Source organism: Amphibalanus amphitrite, unplaced genomic scaffold (assembly GCF_019059575.1).
Source record: "Amphibalanus amphitrite isolate SeventyFive unplaced genomic scaffold, NRLGWU_Aamphi_draft 000256F_arrow, whole genome shotgun sequence".
Lineage (NCBI taxonomy): Eukaryota > Metazoa > Arthropoda > Thecostraca > Balanomorpha > Balanidae > Amphibalanus > Amphibalanus amphitrite.
The window spans coordinates 428,664-450,536 of NW_024881751.1; the positions used below are offsets into that span (position 1 = coordinate 428,664).

Sequence of the window (21,873 nt, forward strand, 5' to 3'; positions counted from 1 at the left end):
GATCTTTTTAGTATAACTTTGACTTGGCATCGTCATCAAAACAATGCACAGCTGAGAGTCGAAAGAGGTCAAAACACTGAGAGGACGGGGAGCGACTGCGATTTGTTTGCTTTGTGTGGCTTTGTTTGGCAGTAGATGTTGTAAAAACGTTCCTTATCGGGAGGTGGCGTGTTGAGGCCTTTGTTATCGTAAATGGGAGTGGGTTGGTGATCTCCAAGGTTGTATTCACAGTCCAGAATTATCCCACGCGCTGGTAGCCATTCTGGCCTCTAGTGGGGAATCGAGCGACGGTGGTTTTTCGCCCCCACCGCGAAAGAAGACCAGGCTCGTTAGTATGCAGCAGGCTACGAATGGAAGTTCGAAGAATGCTGCACATGGCGATGGAGCCACCTCTGCCCTCAATGGGGCATCCACCAATGGGCAAAGCTCATCTGGAAGGCCTCCAAAAATTTCCAAAAGAGATGGTGACGTAATCCGCTTGGTAGGCCAATACCTTCAAGATCTTGGATTAACGTGAGTTTGATATGGTTCATTAAATAATTTAGCAACTAGCCATTATATAAGTAGTTCACTGCATATATCTAAAACACCAGTGTTTGATGAATGTGCCCACCCATTGTGTAATCCTTTGTCTTTTTGTAATTCTTATTGCTCCCGATTCAGAGGGTGTTATTTGCAATGTTTCTGGTGTAATTGAAGTTTGGTGTTTTTATTTAACCTTATACTTTTTTACTTAAGCCAATTGTGCTATATAGAATGCTGGAACTGTGTTAAAATATTCTCCAAACCTGCATTATTGTCTAGGGTTTCTGTACATTCTCTGCAAAATGACAGCATTCTAGAAAACTATCATTATTGGATATGAATAGACCTTAATTGAACTTGCTTAACCTTATTTGGCTCCTGAATCATGAGCCTAAGCCCTAATCCACATTTGCACCTGGCTGAAATGTAGCAACATTTTCAGACTACTCATACTGAGAGAACCAGGCATGCTGTTGTGTATTTAGTGCAGCTCTCACATGGCTGTGCAGCTGCTGTTTCAGTGATCCTGTTGGTGCTGTTTCAGTAAGAGTGTGGATCAGCTGATGGAGGAGTCCGGTCTCTGCCTGAACCACCCAGCAGCAGCTAGGTTCCACCAGCACATCCTGTCAGGAGAGTGGGTCAAGGTGAGTCATACACTCACCTCACATCCTGGTGAACAAGCCAACCAGGCAACCAGCAAGCTTAGCCCTCAGAATGAGGACTAGGAGTTTAAGGACATGTGGTATATGAGGACTATGAGGACTATCAGAATGAGGATTAGGCAGTCCTCAGAATGAGGACTAGGCAGTCCTCAGAATGAGGACTAGGCCTTCAGAGGGAGGCCAAGCTGTAACACTTAAGCAACACTCTAGGGGTCTTTTTATCCAAATGCATAGTAATACTATGAGGACTAATTCTGAAAGGTTATGTTGGTAATGCTCCTATAGTGTTTTTAGAGCTAAGGCCTCGAATTTAAGGTAATGGATGAAATATGCTTTGTAAAGTGTATAGAGTAATAATTTAAGGCTGAAGTAGGAAAGTGTTTTTATTATTTAACAAGACATATATGTAAAAATGCAGAAGTTGCTGATTTGGTAGCATTTGCAATAGCTCAGATTGAAGATTTTAGAATTTTAAGATGTCTAGTTTCATTACTGACCACCTGATTTGTTGATAAAATCCAATGCATGATTCAGTCTTCTTTCTTTGTTCCATGTGTGCTGTCCAATTAGTGTCCATGCTGCATCCATCACTTCTATCCTGTTTTAATCACAATTCATTCAGAACCACTCATTGATATCAATAATGTGGGGGCTGAGGTTTCGATCCATTATAATAATTCGGTCGGTACCGGAGCCACGATACATTTTACTGATATGGGAAAGGATGTGTAAACAATGCGGACAGCTAGGTGGAAAGGCAGGGCAGGGGAGGAAAGGCGTGGGGTGATCAGGCCCAGAGGTGAACATTCTCAGTGCTTGGATGACTTGGTTCAGGTTGGAGAGAGAGTGAGACAGAATGGAATATATAGGTTGAATTGAGGACTATTCAGATCTCCTTACGGTAAATATTGACACCGTCTTCTCGTCTCGTCGATAAGTACACTTATCACGTAACACAACTTCAGGACTTCAACGAGGTGCCGGACTCGTAGTGATAGCCATTTCCCCTGCCTTTGTTATGGATAGTGGCAAATTTAGCTATGCTGGTGAGGTGTCCGCTTACCTAGATCCATTCTCAAGCGATATCTGTGTTTCTACGACTCCTTTTTATCGTATTATCGAAGATCGATTCAAGAATTCCCATGTACGCCCAAGTCATTCCTGATGGCGAGAATTCGCACCGTTGACAGATACCTGCCTACTTGTGCCTTCCACCACATATTTCGGCCGTTATTATATAATGAACTTGAACCAATTAGCGGTGGCTCGGAGACTGGCTGTTGCCATGTTGTCGTGTTTAACGTCATGCCGCGAATCAAATGACGTCATGTTAATGGTCAAGAAACGTCATAAAGCACGAGTTGCATGACGTCATGCAGTACAAATCGCTCGACTTTATACTGAGCGAATTATGTCATTTCACGTTCCTATAGTTGTATGATGTCATGATGCACAAGTTATGCTACGCCATGCCTCATGTCAGGCAGTGTTGTCCCTTTATAAAAACAGCCTGTTACTGGGGAAATCATCAAGTCCGTCGGAAACATCGTCAGTGCTCGAAGCCTCGTCGTCAATTGTTGCGTAGTTGTTTCCAACTTCCCGAGACAATATAATGGTCCAGTCCAACTGATGGCCTTGCGTACGTTCGTTTCACCGGTGTAAGTTAACAAGAAAGTTGAACGTACCGCAGGTAAATAGGGCGCAGTCCTCCCCGGCCTAGTGCGGCCCTCTCTCTAGCCAGTTATCTACGAGCTCGACTGACGTTTATATAAACCTGGTTCGGGATGGGTCTTCCATACATGGGGAGCAGTCTTCAACAAGTAGACTACTTGATGTTACATTTATTCATTCTTTGTCGTCGAAAAATTGTTATTCAGTTGCCGGGGTCAAATGTCTCGTTTCCATGGTAACCAGGTCGCCGTGTGACGTCGCCTGTCCCTTTGCCGCTTGTTAAAGGTCACAGGTCAGGGTCCCGCCAGAGGTTGCTAGTTATGGGCACTCGCCGTATGAATGTTTTTGAAATACAACTGAAAATACCGAAAAATGTGTTGCGGGGTCCAATCCTGTAATTTACTGGAGGGTAGACGTCAATTCCCAAAAGTCGGGTGGTGTTTTTAGGTATCTGGGCCAGCTATGGGTTGTCTGAATGATCTAAAATCTAAATTGCTTCAGGGAAGGTCGTGTACATTTAGATCGTTTGCGGTATCACGTTACATTCATCGATTCTGCACTTCACCATGGCATCGGTGACATATTGAAATCCTGGACAATTTCGCAGACGATACTGAGTTCTATTGCGGCAATCCTCTTAAATACTCTGGGACAGAGAGGTGAACACTCTCGTTGTCGGTGATAGAAAGTTAACCGGCGCTCCGCTGAGGGCTCTTGGATTTTCACGCCTTTCTGTGGGGTAGGGGTTGAACATCACCGTATAGCTCGGGTTCTGAGCCACTTAGCGACAAGCGGTAAGCGGCGTTCGAAAGGTAGCTGAAAGCCATCATAGAAGTACTTCGGTTGTTAGCGCCTTTACTTTGCAAAACCTACGTGTGCAGGAAATAGTTAGTATGGCGGGTGGTGATGATGCGCTGTCGTTCCAGGCTGAAGCGGATCTTCTGGAGCTGAAGAACCTGCTGGATGATCCGGACGATGTCGTTGTAAGTAGCTCTTTATCGCCGCATGTAACTTCTGCCACGAGAAGCTCTTATCAGTAAGTAACCGGTAACGTAATTTCTATAAACATTTTCAAGTCTGTTTGCTTTTGATGAGGTATCTTAAGTACCTGATTGTTTTGACATCACTGCTTTTCCTCGATTCTACTATATGTATTAAGCAACTTGATGAATGGATATGTAGAGACTCACTACTTATGCTTCATCTTACCCCACCACTGACCCCGACATCCTTCCGTCCTGGGTCCCGCAGAAGATGCGGTTCCTGCTGCTGGAGCAAAAGTACCTGGAGCTGCTGGAGGACGGCAGGGCCATCGATGCGCTGGAGGTGCTCCGTCATCAGCTCACGCCGCTCAAACACAACGTGCAGCGCGTCCATCAGCTCAGCAGGTGCGTGGTGCCGCCGACGGGGGAAGGAACTGGATAAGACTGCTTGGCATAGACTACGGGCACAACAGGATGTAACGCAACGTAGCCTACATATAAGTGTAAACGCGAGTGGAAAATTAGATGGGATGCGTGGCGTAGCTTTAAATTGTATTCTGAAGCTGACACATAGATGTCCGCACTGGCCATGACAGCGACTTTAGTTCATTGATTACAGTCTTAATGTGACGCATATTGCCTACCATCGTGCCATGCTTGTCGCACATTTATATAATATGTAGCACATGGGACGACGTGTGATTTGGGTCCCTGCTGCAGACACCACACTGTGTCGTGACCACTGCTCTTTATGCGTACTCCAGTTATAAAATGTGCAGTACATCGGAGGACCTGTGATCTGGGTCCCTTCTGCAGACATCGGACAATATAATGACCACTGTTTTTTTTCGTCCCGCAGTTACATAATGTGCAGCACGTCTGAGGACCTGCGCGAACAGTCGGGCTGGCCGGGCGCCAGTGCCGAGTCGCGCGGTCTGCTGATGTCCCGTCTGCAGCAGTTTCTGCCGCCGTCGGTGATGGTGCCCGGTAACCGCCTGGAGACGCTGCTGGAACAGTCTGCCGAGCTGCAGCGCAGTCGGTGTCCGTTCCACAACACCGCCGCAGACACGGCTGATCATGGTCTGCTGGTCGACCACGTTTGCTCCAGGTAAACACAGAGGAAGGGAGGACTTAAGGAGGGCGGCAAACCGCTCCAGGTAAGGTGGTATGGAGTGAGGCGGCCAACTGCAGTGGTCTTGCCTAGTAACTAGATGTTGGTGTGCACTGGCCGAGGCGGACGGATTTAAGATGGCTCGGGGTAATATAGGGAACGGACGGATACATCCGATTGAGACACCGGTTGGGGAAGGGAAAGGCGGAAGAGAACGGCTCTCTCTGATCCAGGTAGTTACGGTGGGAGGAATGAAGGGACTGCTGCCAGGGGTACGTAGTTACCTCCCACTGGTGACCTCAACTTATTTCATGACATCGACGCATACTTTAACCTCACCATCATCCCCAAAATAACCCCATCCCCCATCGGTCTGACGCGCCTCCCTCTGCTAACCCTCAGGGAGCAGTTTCCCACGGAGACGGTGCAGATTCTCCAGGAGCACAACGACGAGGTGTGGTTCTGTAAATTTTCACCGGACGGCCGGCTGCTGGCGTCCGGCTCCAAGGACAGCACCATCATAGTGTGGGATGTCAACATGGTGAGAGAGTAGGGTGGGAGCGGGGTGAGAGAGGATTTTGAACGGAGTGGGAGAGAGGTATGAGGAGGATGAGAGAAGAGAGGGATGTGAACGGAGTGAGGGAGGGATTTGAGTGGGGTGAAAGAGGAATGTGAATCGTGAGAAGAGAGATATTAAGGTGTGAGCGGTAGGAGAAGGTTGTGAGCAGGGTGAGATCAGGATGTGAGAAGGGAGATTGTGGTATGACAGGATGAGAGGGATTTGACTTGAGTTCTGAGTGTGTTCGTGATATTTCCTTTACACTTTGGGGTAGGGATGCGACACACCGCCTATAGCGATTGGTTAATCCGTACGTTTCCAAAACTTCTTACCCTTATCGCCTAGTATCATGACACCGGTCCCATTCTGACCAATGTCTCTCTGCTCGTCTCACTCCACAGGACACGTACACGCTGAAGCCGCGCCACACGCTGCTGGGTCACATGGACGGTCCTCACGGGTACGCGCTCTGCTACCTGGCCTGGTCGCCCGACTCACGCTACCTTCTGGCCGCGCACGAGTCGCCTGAGGTTCGGGTGAGTCAGAGGAGTCGGGGAGTCGTCGAACGTCACTAGACGTCACTAGGGGGCAGATGGAGTTACTGAAGCATTGCTGGAAGCTGGGTGTTATTTAGGTATCTAAAGTGTCTGTGAGCTCGTCATTGGGAAACACTGAGAGTCATCAGTCGTTGAGAGTCATTGGTTGTCACCGGAAGTCATTTTACGAAGTGCTACTCTGACATGTTCCATACGCGCCCACCATCCCCTGTTGCGCTCGTTTCGCTTACGCTCCCTCTATATAAACTAATTGACCGTTCTCCGGTTCTCAGATCTGGGACGCTATCCACGGCACCTTGGAGAAGAGCGTCAACCACTCCAGCAACGACGCCATCATGTGCGGCGCCTGGCACCCGGACGGCACCAAGTTCGTCTGTGGTGGCACACACGGCCAGTTCTATCTCTCAGTGAGTGGACGTGGGGCTCGAGAGTAGGCAGTGCTGGTAGACGGACGAGTAGAGCCAGTGCCGCCCGGTGTAAATTGTTAAAGTATGTTGTAGCTGATGGTCCTGGTGTCTTGCTGAAGGAAGTTTGCAGTGGATTCTATTTGAAAACCAGGATGTTTGGCTTTCATACACTGTTTGAACGCAATTCGATCAATATGCTGTCAGTTAAATCCTGTTACTTGGTAACTTAATCAAATTTAAAACATTGATGAACTTATGATCGTGTAACGCTGAGAATGGGTCTTTAATAGCTTACCTAGTGTCGGTCATAGGCGCCGGGGTCTTGGTCTTATAGCGTTCTGAGTCCCTGTCTCCCGGCAGGACATCCGCGGCACCCAGCACGACCGGTGGGAGGGCGTGCGGGTGCGCTCACTCTGGTTCCAGAACGACGGTCACATGATTCTGGCGGCCGACACACATAACCGCGTCTGTGGCTTCTACTCGGACGATCCGAAACCTTACGAAATGTGAGTGAAGATAAGGGGAAGAGAGGAGGGAGTGGGTTGGATGGGAGGAGCGCGGGGAACGGTCAGAGGGGGGAAGGAAATGGAAGGGTCTGTGTAAAGGACAGAGATGAGCGGAGAGCCAAGAGAAGACGCGGGAATGAATGTGGTGTGCTCGACCATATATATACATATGTTACTCGTTGATGACGCATGTGGACGGGATGACGGTCAATATATAGAATCGATGACGCAGCTGGCGCAGATAATTGGCTGTAAATCCCAAATGGTATTATTGGCGTCATTGATGCTCAGTTACTGCAGATAAATTAGATCCGAGGTGTTACGCAAGCGTCTGGTACACGAGTCTTTTGTAGGAACTGATGGAGCTAAAAAGGCTATCCTTGGACATGTAGTGAATAAGACTTTATTGATCAACGGAAGTCTGGCTTAGTCTTCTAAGAAGGCTATCTTCGGCTTTATGCGTTCGTTATACCGGGAGTCAGTGACGGCGAAATGAAATATAAACAGCCTCGCTGTGGCGCCCTCTGGACTGCTGAACCTCCCATCTGTGTGTTATATTCGGCCTTGGAACCTACATACACACTAGAGATGTCAATCGGATGCCAACCTTTTGGTATACCGATACCAAACCGATACCAACTTGGTATTTGGTATTTTAATCCTAATGTACCTGGTATTTTGTTGGTGTTATGAACCCTCACTTATATATAAGAGGCTGAGAAATTGGTATAAATTTGGTATTTGTCTCATGTTCCTAGGTTGGTTCGGTTTCGGTATTTCCTCACGGTTTTGGTTGGTATTTGGTTTGGTATCGGTATTCCGATTTTCTGTAATCGACATCACTAATACACACTGTGACACACATGTGTCAATAACCCCGTCATACACAGACGAGCTCGTTATACCCTATGTGACAGCCTTGCGGTTGTGTGTGGGTGTGTCAGGCTATCAATGCCCGGTGGTGTGCGTTTCCATATATAGCGACGGCTATATACGGATGCCGCACACGTGTCTGTTACATGGTCTTGTCAGTGTCTCAATGGTCGATGGCGAGCTATGTGTTGTATACCAACGTCTCTGTGATATGCGCCGCGGGCAGTCGGCACCGACCTAGTCACTATCTGTCTGACTGACTGACTGACTGACTGACTGACTGGTCTGACTATCTGACTGACTGACTGATGACTTTCTGTCTGTCTGTCTGATTGACTGCCTGTCGTCTGCCCACAGCCTCACGGAGAGCGGCGACGTGATATCCATGTGCATCAACGACGAGGGTAACATGGCTGTGCTGAACGTGGCGAACAAGGGCGTCCACCTCTGGGACCTGCAGGTACGGAACTGGGGCCTAGAGAGAGGAGGGAGAGGTGAGGGACTGGGAGCATGACGGCTGTTAAAAGGGATAACGTTAAATAGCTCGAGTTCATTACCTAGCTGGATTACCGGAAAATTTGCCTGAAGTATGTGTGCAGTTAATACTGTTTTTTTTTTTCTGTGGAAAATACCAACTAAACCTACATGCTCCGTTCAATATTTATCGCCCCACGAATTCTAATCCGCCGTTTTCTCTCCAACACTATCAAATGTGCCAAATTTACCTCAGCGATAGGGTGTGTGTCCGTGAACGCCCACCCACCACCTCTTCCACAGGATAAGGTGCTGGTTCGGAAGTTCCAGGGCCTGACGCAGGGCACGTTCAACGTGTACAGCTGCTTCGGCGGCATCAATCAGGAGTTTGTGGCCTCGGGTAGTGAAGGTCAGTTGCATGGGGCGGGGTGGTGGTGACTGGGGCGCCTCTGCGTGACCTGAGGCGATTGGCATTGGGACTGTCTTGGGAGTGTGTAGTTAGAGTTGTGTGGACTGGGGGAGGGGGATCTATGGAAATTGAGACGGCTTAGGTGTGTCAACTTGGTTGCGTGACGAGAGGTGCTTTATTTCGAGGGTCAGCCCAAATTGACAGCTGAGACTCGAGATATTTCTGAATAGGTGCGCAATGCGTTTAATAAGATCCGCTGTTGAGCTGTCATGTTGCTGTGTAATTTATGATTCAAGGCCACCTTCTGTTTCTTAAAAAAATGTCTGAATTCGTCAATCGTTCCCGTGTTAACCCTACCTCCGTTTTCCTCCAGAGTGTAACGTGTACATCTGGAACACGCGCCGCTAACACCTCTCCTGTCCCCCTTCAGAGTGTAACGTGTACATCTGGAACACGCGGCGCTAACACCTCTCCTGCCTGTCCCCCAGAGTGTAACGTGTATATCTGGAACACGCGCCGCGAGAAGCCGGTAGCCGTGCTGCAGGGCCACACCAACACGGTCAGCTGCGTCAGCTGGAACCCGCAGTGTCCCAGCATGCTGGTCTCCTGCAGTGACGACTGCACCGTGCGCGTCTGGGCTCCCGCCGCCCAGTACAGGAGCTCATGTGAGTGATACGGAGCGGGGAAGACGATGTTAAGAGAGGTGCAGTTGGGCGGGCCGGGAGGGGACGATGTGGTGAGATTCTGTAAGAGTAGCTATTCCTCAGTTATGTGTTGTTGTGGTGGCTAATTCTGAACTCGTTGACCACAGGGGATTCATAAACGTATATAGTTTGTGCGTAACAAAGGCCACCCCCAGTTCACTTTCTTTTCGTCGGAATAATTACCATCTGAATCTCCATTCGTCTCATATACCTCCCATCATTCGATCTTCCCTTTTCTCTTCCTCCATCCTCGCTGCCTTTCTACGAGTGATTTCCGCGTGGTGAACCCTTTTCCGCAGGGCACAAACCATGACCGAACCTCCTCTGTTGTTTCAGCGTCCGGCCGGCCGGCGGGCGGCAGCGGGGCTTCCGATCTCTCGAGTAACGGCTCGGCACCATCGTAGAAGTAAGCTCAGCGGCGGCGGTGAGCGGTGGGACGCTGGTGCCTTGACGGCCACTCTCCGCTCGCTGGGTGGACACGCGCGCCCTGACAGTGGTCTCAGAAGGCACGGCACGGTGGCCAGGGTGCGTCCAATGCGGCCGGCGGGACACGGAAGGTACGAAGGATGGCGGTGGAGTGGCGGCGCAGGGAGTGGAAAGGCAGGAGGTGGAGACTGGTGGAATGATGGGGGTGTGAAGGCGGAAAAGGAGAATGAGAAGCGGAGGGTGAGCCAGATAGGAGGAGGAGGAGCGAGGAGTGAGGGAGAAGGTGGTGAGGCGATATTGAAGAGAGTGAGATTAGGAGGGAAGGAAGAGAGGAGGAGGGATTCGAAATGGGGAGAATTGCGAGGCGCCAATTTGAGATGGAGATGTCTATAGGCAGCGGTGAATGGATGGTCAGATGCATTGATATGGGAATCTGCGAATGATAAGCATTATGAGATAACAATCTTATTTACCGGCACGTGTCCCCTTGGGCGGAGGTGTGGGTGGGAGCGAGACAATATCTGGGTGGCCCAATTATGTTCTCAGTCTCAGAAAGGGCCGCCGCTGTTGGAAGAAAGGATAAGGGATGAGCTCGCCATTGCTTGAACCTGGGAGGGCCGGGATAGGCGGCTTTAGAATGTAAAAGTGTACAGGAGTCAGGCTGGTATACCTAAGAACCGTAAGGGACGGGATGCGGCTAGGGTGGGCCTGTGAGGAGGAAGAGAAGATGAAGCGAGAAGGGAGTACGATCAGGAGACGGAAGATGAGCGGAGGTAGGAGGGAGCTCGTTATGGAGAGGACAGAGAGTTGGAGGCCGGAGGGGAGCGGACGGACATCCAGCCACCCTGCAGCTGCCGCCCCGACCCGGCCGGTTACTGCCCTCCGGCCGGCCGAGCCGCCCTGTTTTGCACTTTTGTATCGCGGCGGCCGAGGCCTTGTGTTGTGTCCTGGTATGCTTTAGTATGTATTTGGTGACGCAGAAACTATCAACTATCATGGGCTCGTGGCCGGCTCAGAATGGGGGTTTGTGTGTGTGCGTGTGTGGCCTTGATTTCTCTAGCGGTAGACTAGAGAGGAGGATGGATTTATTTGTCTAAGTTTATCGCGGAGTGTCGCCTTGTGCTGCTATGAAAGATTCGGCGTGGACCATTAGAAGGCCCAGCGGTATGAAATACGTTTCTATATAACTACACCACAGTTTGTTGCTGCGTCATTTGCTCAGAGGAGTGATACCTTCGGAACCGCGTTGCTTTATTACGTACCCACAGTCAGTGTTTTAACGCAGCGCTCCTGCGGCATATATCAGAAACTCACCCCGTCCCCCGCTGTTCGCCTGTGCTGGTCTGTCCCGCTGGGTGTGCTGTGTCTAACTGCCACGGTCGAAGTGCAGAGAGAGGCCTGGTGTGCCGAGGAGCGATATCCGGGCGGTCCCGCCGCGGTATGGGTCCTCTGACTCGTGTGACTCACCCCTTACGTCCTCTCGAAGTCACCGAACCGATTTGGGCCGTCCCCTGGCTTCCCCACCGCGTCTGGTCTGTATATAACCACCTCGATACACCACGGAGTTCGACGGGAAGAGACCGGAGACTGGACGGTCCCGCCGGCCGCTGGGTCCAGGCCACGTCTCGGTCACGTCTCGGCCACGTCCAGGCCACGTCTCGGGCGGTGTCCCTCGGACGTGTGGGGTCAGAACCGACCGCGATCGGCCGGCCGCCGGTGGTCCGCCGGGCTTTAATCATTAGAGAAGGCTCTTTTAGCGGGGAGTCGCAGCCATGCCGGTCCGGTGGTCGCGCTTGCCGAACGGTGTCGATGATTGCGTGCGCCATGTGTATGTACAGGCCCGCGCCGGTTCAGCCACGGCTATACAACATCGAGCGACGCGCAGCGGTGGGTTAAGGGTGCTCTCTCACGCGAACCATGGGTGTTATCTATGACGTTTCTCTATCAGCGGCCGTATCTGTGTCTCGGCGAATGTCCGAAATCGGCCTCTCATCAGTATTGGTAGCACAGGCAGCATTCTCAGCTTCCACACGCCATTTTCACGTGGAGGTGTTGTTGTTCACCGCCTCACGAGTTTTGACTTCTGTCTGTCTCTCTGTATTTTGCGAGTGTGAACACCCATGTTTCCTGAGAAGCACTGCGACGGACGGCGGGTGGCCAGGGCTAGAGCGTCTTATCCATGTGTTCTCAACCATATTGTGTATAATAAACTGTCCTTTTAAGGAGGCCTTTTTGGGCGTGCTCTAAGCAGACTTGTCCGGCTTTTTCTGATGCGTATTCTGCCACTTTGGGGAAGACTTGCATACGAGCTTGTTATATGGTGAGGATGGGTGAGGTAATTTTGATGACTGTGAGAAACTGTGCGGTAGAATACGCGCCAAACAGCCACAATATTCAAAGCTTCTAGTTGCAGTTGAATGTCATGTCCGAGGGTAGTTCGTGTGTTGTGATCGTACATGGCGATCTCTAGCGTTGCTTTGTTCGAACTGCGCAGAACACAGTCGCATTCGGCTGTGCTGCTTTGCCAGTGACGCTGATTTATTACATATGCTAGCCTGAACCTCACCCATCCTAACCTGTCCAACCCCGACAAGCGCCACTGAACCATAGACTGTTGAACCTATCGGATCGTGTCATCTTGTTTTCGGCAGCGCTGGCGCAGACATGTGCGGCCGACCGCGCGCTGGAACCGCTCTGTGAATTCCCCGGATATGACAGCGCCCGGGGGAAATCATCCGATGGATAAAAACCTGCTGAAACACAGCGACACCACACGCGTACCTGCGGCCGGGCTGAGCGGGCCGGGACGGCGGGGACGGAGGGAGGTGTCGCAGCGATATGATCCGTCTCGGGTCAGTCGAGTGGAACGCTGTCACCGGGTCAGAGTATGGAAATGTTGAGCGAGTGTGTGTTGTGAAGGTGACGCCTTGCGTTGCAGCGGCAGGCGTTCGTTGATGCTGAATTCGACGGGACCGTCTGCTAGACTGAAAGCTGATAAACCCACTGGGACTCTTGTCTGAAAGTCAGAAAGGCAACATACTTTATGCTGATCGATGTTCTCATCTACCACCAAAAACATTTCGCCCTAAAATGCATCTGCAAACTGCACCGTATGTTTTGTCCCACAATTTACTGACCAGACTAAATAACTTCGTGGAAAAATGGGTCAACAGGAATCCGAGAGGAAATGAAGTCGACAAATCTCACTTGGGCTGTCGGATGGGCACACAATGTGTCTGGTTCTTGACGTCGATTGGCGACGTGAGGGGGGCGACTCGGAAACGATCCGACTCTGACAACAACGCGGCCTCGCTACTGAATCGGGCAGTGTCGAGTCCTTACTACGGGTCGTTTCCGACGAGTAATGACTGATTTTCAAGAAGATCACCTCGGATGTCAAATCAAAGCAGTCACTTTTGCATTGCACGCAAGGATTTTACATGCAACTTCGATGCACACTCCGATATGAATTCTAAAGCCGAAATTGTTTGGCGGACCACAAGCATTTATCCTGATCTTTATTGATTGGTCCTTATGTGTTACAACAGTCGTTCTGACGTCGAAATCTGCCCAAAAGCCAGTTGGAAGTTTCTTGCTTCAGGAGTGTCTGTATTATCATTTATCACTCGTTCTTCCATGTATGGGCCATACGATAACCATGTTACCCCCTTTGGACGTGTCATTCATCTTGACGGAAGACGTTGGGTCGGTCGGCTCGCCTTAGGTGCCGATGATGCCCGTATCGGTTCTGTAATGTCTATCCCTGCAATATTTGGAAGCAACCAAACCCACCCACACGCTACCGATTCTAATTCGGAGTGGCGTGCAGTCATGGGTGTGGCTCTTCCAGTAGCAGGCACCCATTGGTTTCTCCAAAGATAAGCAATACATACATACATACATACATACCCATGAACTTCTGGAATAGCGAGGAATGTATCACTCTGATAGGGACATGGTGCCACCTTCCAATCGCCCCTGACTCCCAGTGTTGTTGTCGCGGTGTCTGACCGAGCACGTCTGTCACTCGGGCGGCTGCTAATGAAATTGTCCGTGTCCTGAGCGGCGTGTCCGTGTCCGCTGACCGGCACTGACAGCGACCTGTCACAACTGTCACAGAGCCGCCGTCGGCTGTCACACAGCTGTCACCCAGCCGCGCCTTCCTCGCCCACTCGAGCCCACAACTCTGGGAAATTCGGTCCTCAGAGATGTGCTTGGAGAGCCTCCAGAATTGTATGCTGTCACAAAATGTCGGCATATCAAAACGGCACAGAGATGAAATGTAGGTCTCCGAAGATTGTTTTTAGCTGTTTTATTTGTGACTGCGAGGAATATGCATAGCTTCATACGGTCAAATGAGTTTCGTGATAAATGAGTTTCGTGATCGCGAAGTCCGTTTAATTTATGTGTATCGCTCAGTAGACCCAAATAGTTTTTCACTTGACATATTTTATAAAGGCAATGCACTGAAGCGCTGCTCCAGGCTCTAGATCCTACACCATTATACAACAAAATTATAAAAAATATAGTATTATATTATTATATATTATATTATATTATAATATAATATATATTATATTATTAATATAATAATATATTATATTATTATTATATATTATATATTATATTATATATTATATTATGATATAATATATATAATATATTATTATTATATTATTATAAAGTATATTATTACAAATTATACAATGCAAATGTCTTATTATAGGTGAGTGAATTGATTGATAGATGACTGTAGATGGTTAACACTACCAGAAATAGCAGCCTTGGACCCGTCTTGTTCAGCCCTTACAGCTGAATGAACTTAAATGCGTACGCACGGCTTACGTCAAACTATTGCAGGAGTACCTACATCGGATTTTTGCTCGTCTTTTTAGTTATAATCCCTTGTGCAACCGTTCGCCGAGTCTGCGGGGATTACTCGTGCTCTGTTCAGCAGTCGTTAACGGTTTCAAAGCGAAACGGTCTCCCTGCCGGAAAAGGCCTTTGAAGCACGCTCGGCGAATCGCTGTCGGCAGAGCGAAACGGTTCCGTGTCGTTTGTGACATGTCAACATGCTGCTGCGGGCTGGTTTGGGAGATCCCGGCGGTCGCAGTTTTCCGTGTTCCAGTCAGAAGCGATGTGCGCGGTGGAACACAGACGGGGGGGGGGGGCGTCAATCATTCGGGGGGGGGGGACTGACACTGACAGTATTGTGTATCGGTTATCGGTATGTTGTATCGGTGCTGGCGGAATACTAAAGATCTCTACTCGATCAAAGTAGCCCGTCCTGTTGGTAACCGTACGCAAGGTAAATGCAACACATGCATCATACAAGTACACACAAAAATTATTCGCTTCAAAAGCATCCACAGTCCGTTCTTACTCTGGTACCGTTCTTTTGCAGCTTTATAATTTATGGAAGGAAAAAGAAATGCGACACGTGAAGCGTTTTCATCAGTCAACACACTGATGACCTTATCGTACGGCTAGGTATACCTGAGCTGCGGCCTGAGCTACGGTTCGAATAAATTTGCAGCCATTTGCAACGTTCGTAATAAGGCATCATACAAGCTCATGGAACATTTTCAATGTACCAACCGGCAGCCACGTATTTTATAACACTTAGCGCTATTTTTTTCAAGATATAAAACAAACATTCATATTTTTCAAGAGACAGGTATGATCGTCGTGTGATGAAACAGACCGCGGTCGAAACTGCATAAGAAATCTCCGGAAATGACAACATAAAATGGTATTTAGAGTCTAGAGAGTGAGCCGCTGAACGCTCAAATCTTTATGTAAACATTGTTTTCCTAATGCATAATATGGGCGCGGCTGCCTAGACGGTTACATTACTAGGGAGTGCCTTATACTTTTATCCTATATCAGTTATGCTGACAAGATGATTATGACAAAACTTATACCCAGTCAACATAATTCACCTCGTTAATTGAGGCATTCTTCGCTGTATCTCGGTCTTCTTATTACATGCTATGAGCACATTTACTGAGAAGTGTGACGATTGTACAGTCATGCAGTCCCCGGGTGTGACCCTTGGAAATACATTCGTCTGCGCCCAGGCATTTAGTTGGGAAAATTGTGGGACAGCATCTGGCCGGGATGATTAGTCTTTGTCTTTGTGGGATGTCTTCGGTCAAAGAAATCCGATGGTATGAAGCTACTTTGCGTACATGCCGTACTTTCGAACTCTGCAAATAGCATTACGGCATTCTTGCATTTTTTAATGACGTAAAGTGATGCTATGCTTAATTTCATAGAATGGGTATCGCTCATCTAGTGATTGTTTTTGTCAGCATGCACTATGTAGAAGCGTTTTTGCATTCCATCATGAGCTCAGCATTCCACACGGCATGCCAGGTGTGGGCCGTGCACAAAAGTGTTCCTACTTCTTGTGCACCGCTTCTTTACACTCATAAACGAAACGTGGCTAACACTCATACACAGAATGGCTGGACCTGACTGGAAAAGCACGTGTCCATAGAAAACCTATTTAATTCGGGAGAAGTGGACGGTCTTGGAGCTCCTCTGGTGCGTTTATCCGTCTTACCATCAGTGGACACAGGTAGGTAGCAAGAGTTATAACTTCAAGCGCAACATGGATATTTTACGTAAAAGAATAGAGTAACGGATGTCCATAAATAAGACGCATCCTCTTTCTTTGCTCCATTCGTTCTTCTCAAGGCAGAGATAGTGACATACAGTGAAGGTGACAGGGTCCAGCTACTGGTAATCCTAGTCCAGTTAGCTGTTATTTTAAGCCGAAAGGCATGCACTGATCTACCTCTTGACATCTCAAACATCATAAAACCCAGCCGATACTCCGCCGTACGTGACAAATCGTCCACTTCTCACTAGCAGCAGACACAGAAACAGAGCATGGAGCGACTCGAACACGGTGTCCGAAACAGAGCAACATTCCTGCCGACGCGGTGATCCGGCCATAATTCAGCCTCCGCGGCAGAGGTGTCAGCTGTCTCCCCTCTCCGGTACGTACCTTGTTCAAGAGAATGTCACCTCTGAGTCCTGACCGGACGGGCGTCACTGTTCAGGAGGCCATTGATGGTGAAGTGAAATGTTTCGGGGCTTGGGGTGCAGGTATCTTGGCTGGTTTGGTTCAATGATTGTATGTAGACATCAGCAGGATAGTGATCGCGATGAAGCGATTCACGACTAGCGATTGGACAAAGTAATGCTCGGAACTTCAGACGTGGCCGAGGGATTGATGGAGGACAGACGTGAGAAGTGATGAAAATATGACAAAGTTATGAATGTTCTTTTGAGGAGTGGTGAGGGTAATGGTCAATGCAAAGAACCATCCATGGTGCATTTGCAGTCGAGGGACAGTTTACCTGTCTTTGTGGACATCAGTTTCCCTCTGTATTCCAGCTCCAGGTCAGGACGTACCGCGAACGGAAAGCAAAGTAGATAATAAAGTAGGAAATATTTTATGCATCGATTTGAAAGCTTTGTGATGTTCCCATTACCAGTGTCCATCCACTATGCCAGCGTCGGATGAGAGGTAATTGCGATGTCATTCAACAATCAAGGACACCAACTTACCTGGGACTTGGGGGAGCGTTTTTTTTTTTAAACGAAAACAGGGACAGACAGGACTCAACCGGCTAGGTCTGCGAGGGTACAGGAATTAACAAGATACGACATCAGTCGGTCTGGAAGTTGCCAATGATATGATAAGAGATAAGGCCACCTCTGGACACACGTGCGGCGGCATTCCTGATATCCATCCGTTTCGCCTCGAATCTGCCCTGAACACACGAGGACCTGCCGCTGCTGTCGCCGTGGTGAGCGAAAGCCGCGCTGCAGACACTTGCGTGGCTATGTTCAGTGTCCCTTCGCATTTTTAACACTCAGCGCTCACATATCGGATTAACAGGAACGGAGCTTTGAGGCGCGGACCAGCCACCCAAAGTATCCATTCATTAGGACTCGCCGGATTGCGCTTAGCTTTTATCTGTTCTTGTCCGGCAGTTGCAGGTTTCTGGAGGCTGTTCTATGCTCACTGGACCATATAGCCATATCGTGTAAGTCTTGCGAAGCTGTCCTGCTCTGAGCATTAGCCAGGCGGAATGAGCCAGCTGGTCAGACAGGTTCGGAGACGGCCAGTGCGACACGCGAGAAATTAGTCGCACAATGAATTATGATCGGCGGATAACAGCGCAAAGTGGGACACTATCTGACCTGCGATCGCAGGCATGTATGGAAAGCAGTCATTCAGTGTCTCGTGTCAACCGACAACAGGTAATGGGGCCCTAATAGCTCTTCTTTTATTGGTAAAATGTTCATAAAGATAAACGTGGTATGTTCCGCCGCGCACAGGTGCATTGCGGGACAGTCTATTAACCCTAGAACGCCTAGGGGGGGGTGTATCAACCCCCCCCTGAGTTTTTTTTCGAAGTGCACGCTAAACGGCTTGTCGTAGCGGGCTGAAATTTTCAATACCCTCTGGGGCAACCTTTGCGCATCTTTTGCCGAAAAAAATTGATCGGGTCATGTCAGGTCACGGAGTTATGACGTCATAAGAGGTACAGCCTCCGGCCGACAGTTACCAAACGTGTGCGCCGAATCCCTAGGTTTTCTGCCGGTGATACCCACATTGTTTGATGGATCATGATGAAACTTCCCATGCATGTTGGGGCAAGCATTGGCTATCGTGTGGTGCAAGAAAATTGACCGGGTCAGGTCAGGTCACGGAGCTATGACGTCACAAGAGGAACAGCGTCCGGTACTATTTTTGAAAAGCGCCCGAACCACTATTTTGCTAATTCTTGTCACCTCAATGGGAATATGCAGCAATATTAGCTTCTATAGGGAGCAAATGGACCTCCCAAATCCAAAAATACAAGCAGATTTCAAAAATTTAAATTTTGATTTTTCGAATTTCTGCCGCCGACTGTGACCTTGCCGACTTCCGGCGCTCCCAACGCGCCATTTTTAGAGCTAGGGAAACGAAATACATACCAAACGATAGAGAATTGATCAAGGAACACGATAGTGAAGGTTTCAAGTCGATATCTCCCACCGTTTTGCCGCAATCGCCGCGGAAAGTTGAAAAAGTTTGATTTTTTTCGGAAAATTTGACCTTTGACCGGTCATAAGTAGGTCAAATGTTGACCTAGGACCAAAAAATATACCACCAATCGCGAGATCTCGTTGAGAGCAATCCGTTGGTTTTTCCGCTAAGCTCTACGACCTTCCGTTTCGAAACGCCAGGGGGGGGGTCGTAACAACCCCCCCCCCCCCTGGTCGTTCGTGTTATGAGAAATGGCCTGGTCGTGCGAGGGTTAAGAAAACGGAGACTACTTGCGACAAATGGAAATGCAACTTTTTACAATTCGTATGTGCTATCAACAATGATATTCCTACAAACCTCGAATTCAAAATGATGCTTTGAAGATTTATGCTTTAACCCGCGCCCCGTTGGGCTCTGCCGAGCAACGCGCCCGGTTCTTAGGGGGGCCATTTTGCCCCCCCCCCCTAAGATCTCGAGAACCACGCAACATAGCGACAAGCGGTAAACGGCGTTGGATAGCCCCAACGGGGAACTACCTTGTGACCCAATTTTATTGACCTAGGTCAAACCGATGACGTCACAGGTCAGGTCAAAGGTCCAATTTTCACCGTTTACAGGCACTTCAAGAAATGCGTTGTAAAATCGAGTAAAATGCATTTCATTTAAAATCATCGATGGGGAAATGTTCTTCAAACACATATTTTGCTATTTGAGGTCACTGATACCAGGTCAGGTCACAGAGGTCAGGTCACGGGGGGGTCACAATATGAAAGTGTCGTGTGATACATGTTTTATGGTCCATTTTACGTGACGAATGCGATTATATGGGTCAGGCAGCCTTTGGTGCCAGCTTAGATCACGTTTTGATCAAGGTCAGGTCAAGGTCAGGTCAAGGTCAGGTCAAATTAGGTCAAATTTCAAAGTTAATATTTTTGCATAAAATGGGTATCGAATCGATGCAGCTCGTCACGGGGAGTTCAATGGTGGTCTTTTTTTTTGCCGTACGTTGTCTAGAATTGCTAAAAATTGAGTTCAAAAATTTGACGTCATCATTTTTGAACAGCTTTTTCGCTATAACTTGGCCAAAAAACGAGATATCAATCTGAAATTTGGTATGTATATAGAAGAGCGCTGGGACTATCACATATATTCCGGTTTTTTCGAAATTCGGAAAAATTTTGGATTTTTTCAAAGTTTTTCTAAAGAAATCAATTTTTTGAATTTTTTTGGGTCAAAAACCAAAAATTTTGAAAATCCGAGATAGCAGTTTTGTAGCGCCGCTTTTTGTCTACTAGACCATATAAAGAACTTTGAAATTGCTTGATAACTGTAGATTTGATGAGCGCTTCAAGATTGCATGTTTTTTGCTCATTTTTGCTCGAACATGACCTCAGTTTGACCTCAATAACTCCTGACCTAAGGTGACCTAAGACTTGAAATTTGGTGTGAAGGTGTCAAATTGATGCCCAGGAAGGTACTGAAAATTTGGCGGCGCTGCGCGCCGCCGTTTTCTTGCTATTCAGGAAAAACCACAGGGGGGGGCCAAAATGGCCCCCCCCCCCAACGGGGCGAGGGTTAACATGGATTTTCTTAGAAGGGAAACCAATCAGCGAGTTCATCACAGCGCTCTTCAAATCTCGCTTTGTCTATAAAAGTGTTGGTTTGTAAGCAGTTTCGTAACAACACTAATAAGCGTTTTCAATAATTAATTGCATTTTACTTATTGATACCATAGATACACGTGAAAGGCTGTCATTTAGAAGTGAAGGCATTGTGAACCTACACATGAGCCAAATGTGGAAGCGCGGCGGTTGAATGTCACACATATGATCAGCACTACAATATAGTCGCATCACCCTGACTAAAGGCCTGGCTACACTATGCGTTTTCTGCGTGCGTTTTTTTTTGCGAGTTTGCGTGATTTGCGTAATATCGTTCTAGAAAAAATGTTATTACTAATATAACTTCTTTAATATTCATATAAAAGTTAATAAAATATTTCATATTAATTAAAACTTTATATGAAAAATATAACAAAAACGTGATGCCGTTTCTTTCTAGAACGATATTAGGTACGCAAATCACGCAAACTCGCAAAAAAAAAAAACGCACGCAGAAAACGCATAGTGTAGCTCGGCCTTTATGCTTCATAAATATCTAACGTACACTCATTAGAATATTTACTGTAAGCCGAAAATACCCATGCTCCTACAAACACAGCAATATGCTGTCGCCGCGTGCGCCCATATGCGTCATGACAGACTGCAGTTGGCCAATTACGCTAATAATGACCCCGTTGGGCTCCCAGCCGTATGTCATCAGCTGACCGTGCCGTACCGTACGATGTCGTAGACTCGTACCGTAAGCAGAACGATACCGTAGAATGTCGTAGACTCGGTGTACCGTACATACATACAATGTCGTAGACCCGGTATAACGTACCATAAGGTTCCGTACCGTACCGTACCGTAATCAGTCAAATCATCAATAACGTAAAATGTCGAGCAGCACCGTAAAATGTCTGACACTGACAGTTCCGTAAAATGTCTGACAGTGCTATAAATGTCAACAAATGAAACGAATCGTACAGCTGCACTGTAGGTACTGTGTCCCTCCTTACCGTACCGAACCTTATCGCAAGATTCCACAGGAATATTCGTCTACATAAAATGTAGAACCGTGCCATGCTGTATGTGTCGTAGGGACCCGCATCGTAAAATAAAATGTCGAACCGAATCGCACTTTATACCTACCTTATATTAATTGTTTCAATTTCCAGCAATGACGGAAGCGATATCTCATCAGACAGTATCATACCGTACCGTCTCACCCTACCTTTACCCACCTCTGCACTCTGCCAAGACGAAGACACCAGTATGTCCGGTCCAGCACGGGCGGGGTGGGAGACGGGGGGGGGGGGCAGGAAGCAGCGGACGGCGGACGGCCGTGCAGTG

The 21,873-nt window shown here is 48.3% G+C and overlaps 1 protein-coding gene across 1 annotated transcript; it reads left to right on the forward strand.

Moving 5' to 3' along the window:
• The first annotated feature begins 45 nt into the window (after window positions 1-45).
• Window positions 46-12,087, forward strand: LOC122386578 (WD repeat-containing protein 26-like). The gene is made up of 13 exons (XM_043375884.1): window positions 46-513; window positions 1,070-1,169; window positions 3,785-3,841; window positions 4,110-4,246; window positions 4,701-4,949; window positions 5,355-5,493; window positions 5,913-6,047; window positions 6,341-6,475; window positions 6,836-6,981; window positions 8,212-8,314; window positions 8,632-8,737; window positions 9,226-9,402; window positions 9,778-12,087. The coding sequence occupies exons 1-13, from the start codon at window positions 335-337 to the stop codon at window positions 9,843-9,845; spliced, it is 1,731 nt and encodes a 576-aa protein (XP_043231819.1). The 5' UTR covers window positions 46-334; the 3' UTR covers window positions 9,846-12,087.
• The last annotated feature ends 9,786 nt before the right edge of the window (window positions 12,088-21,873 follow it).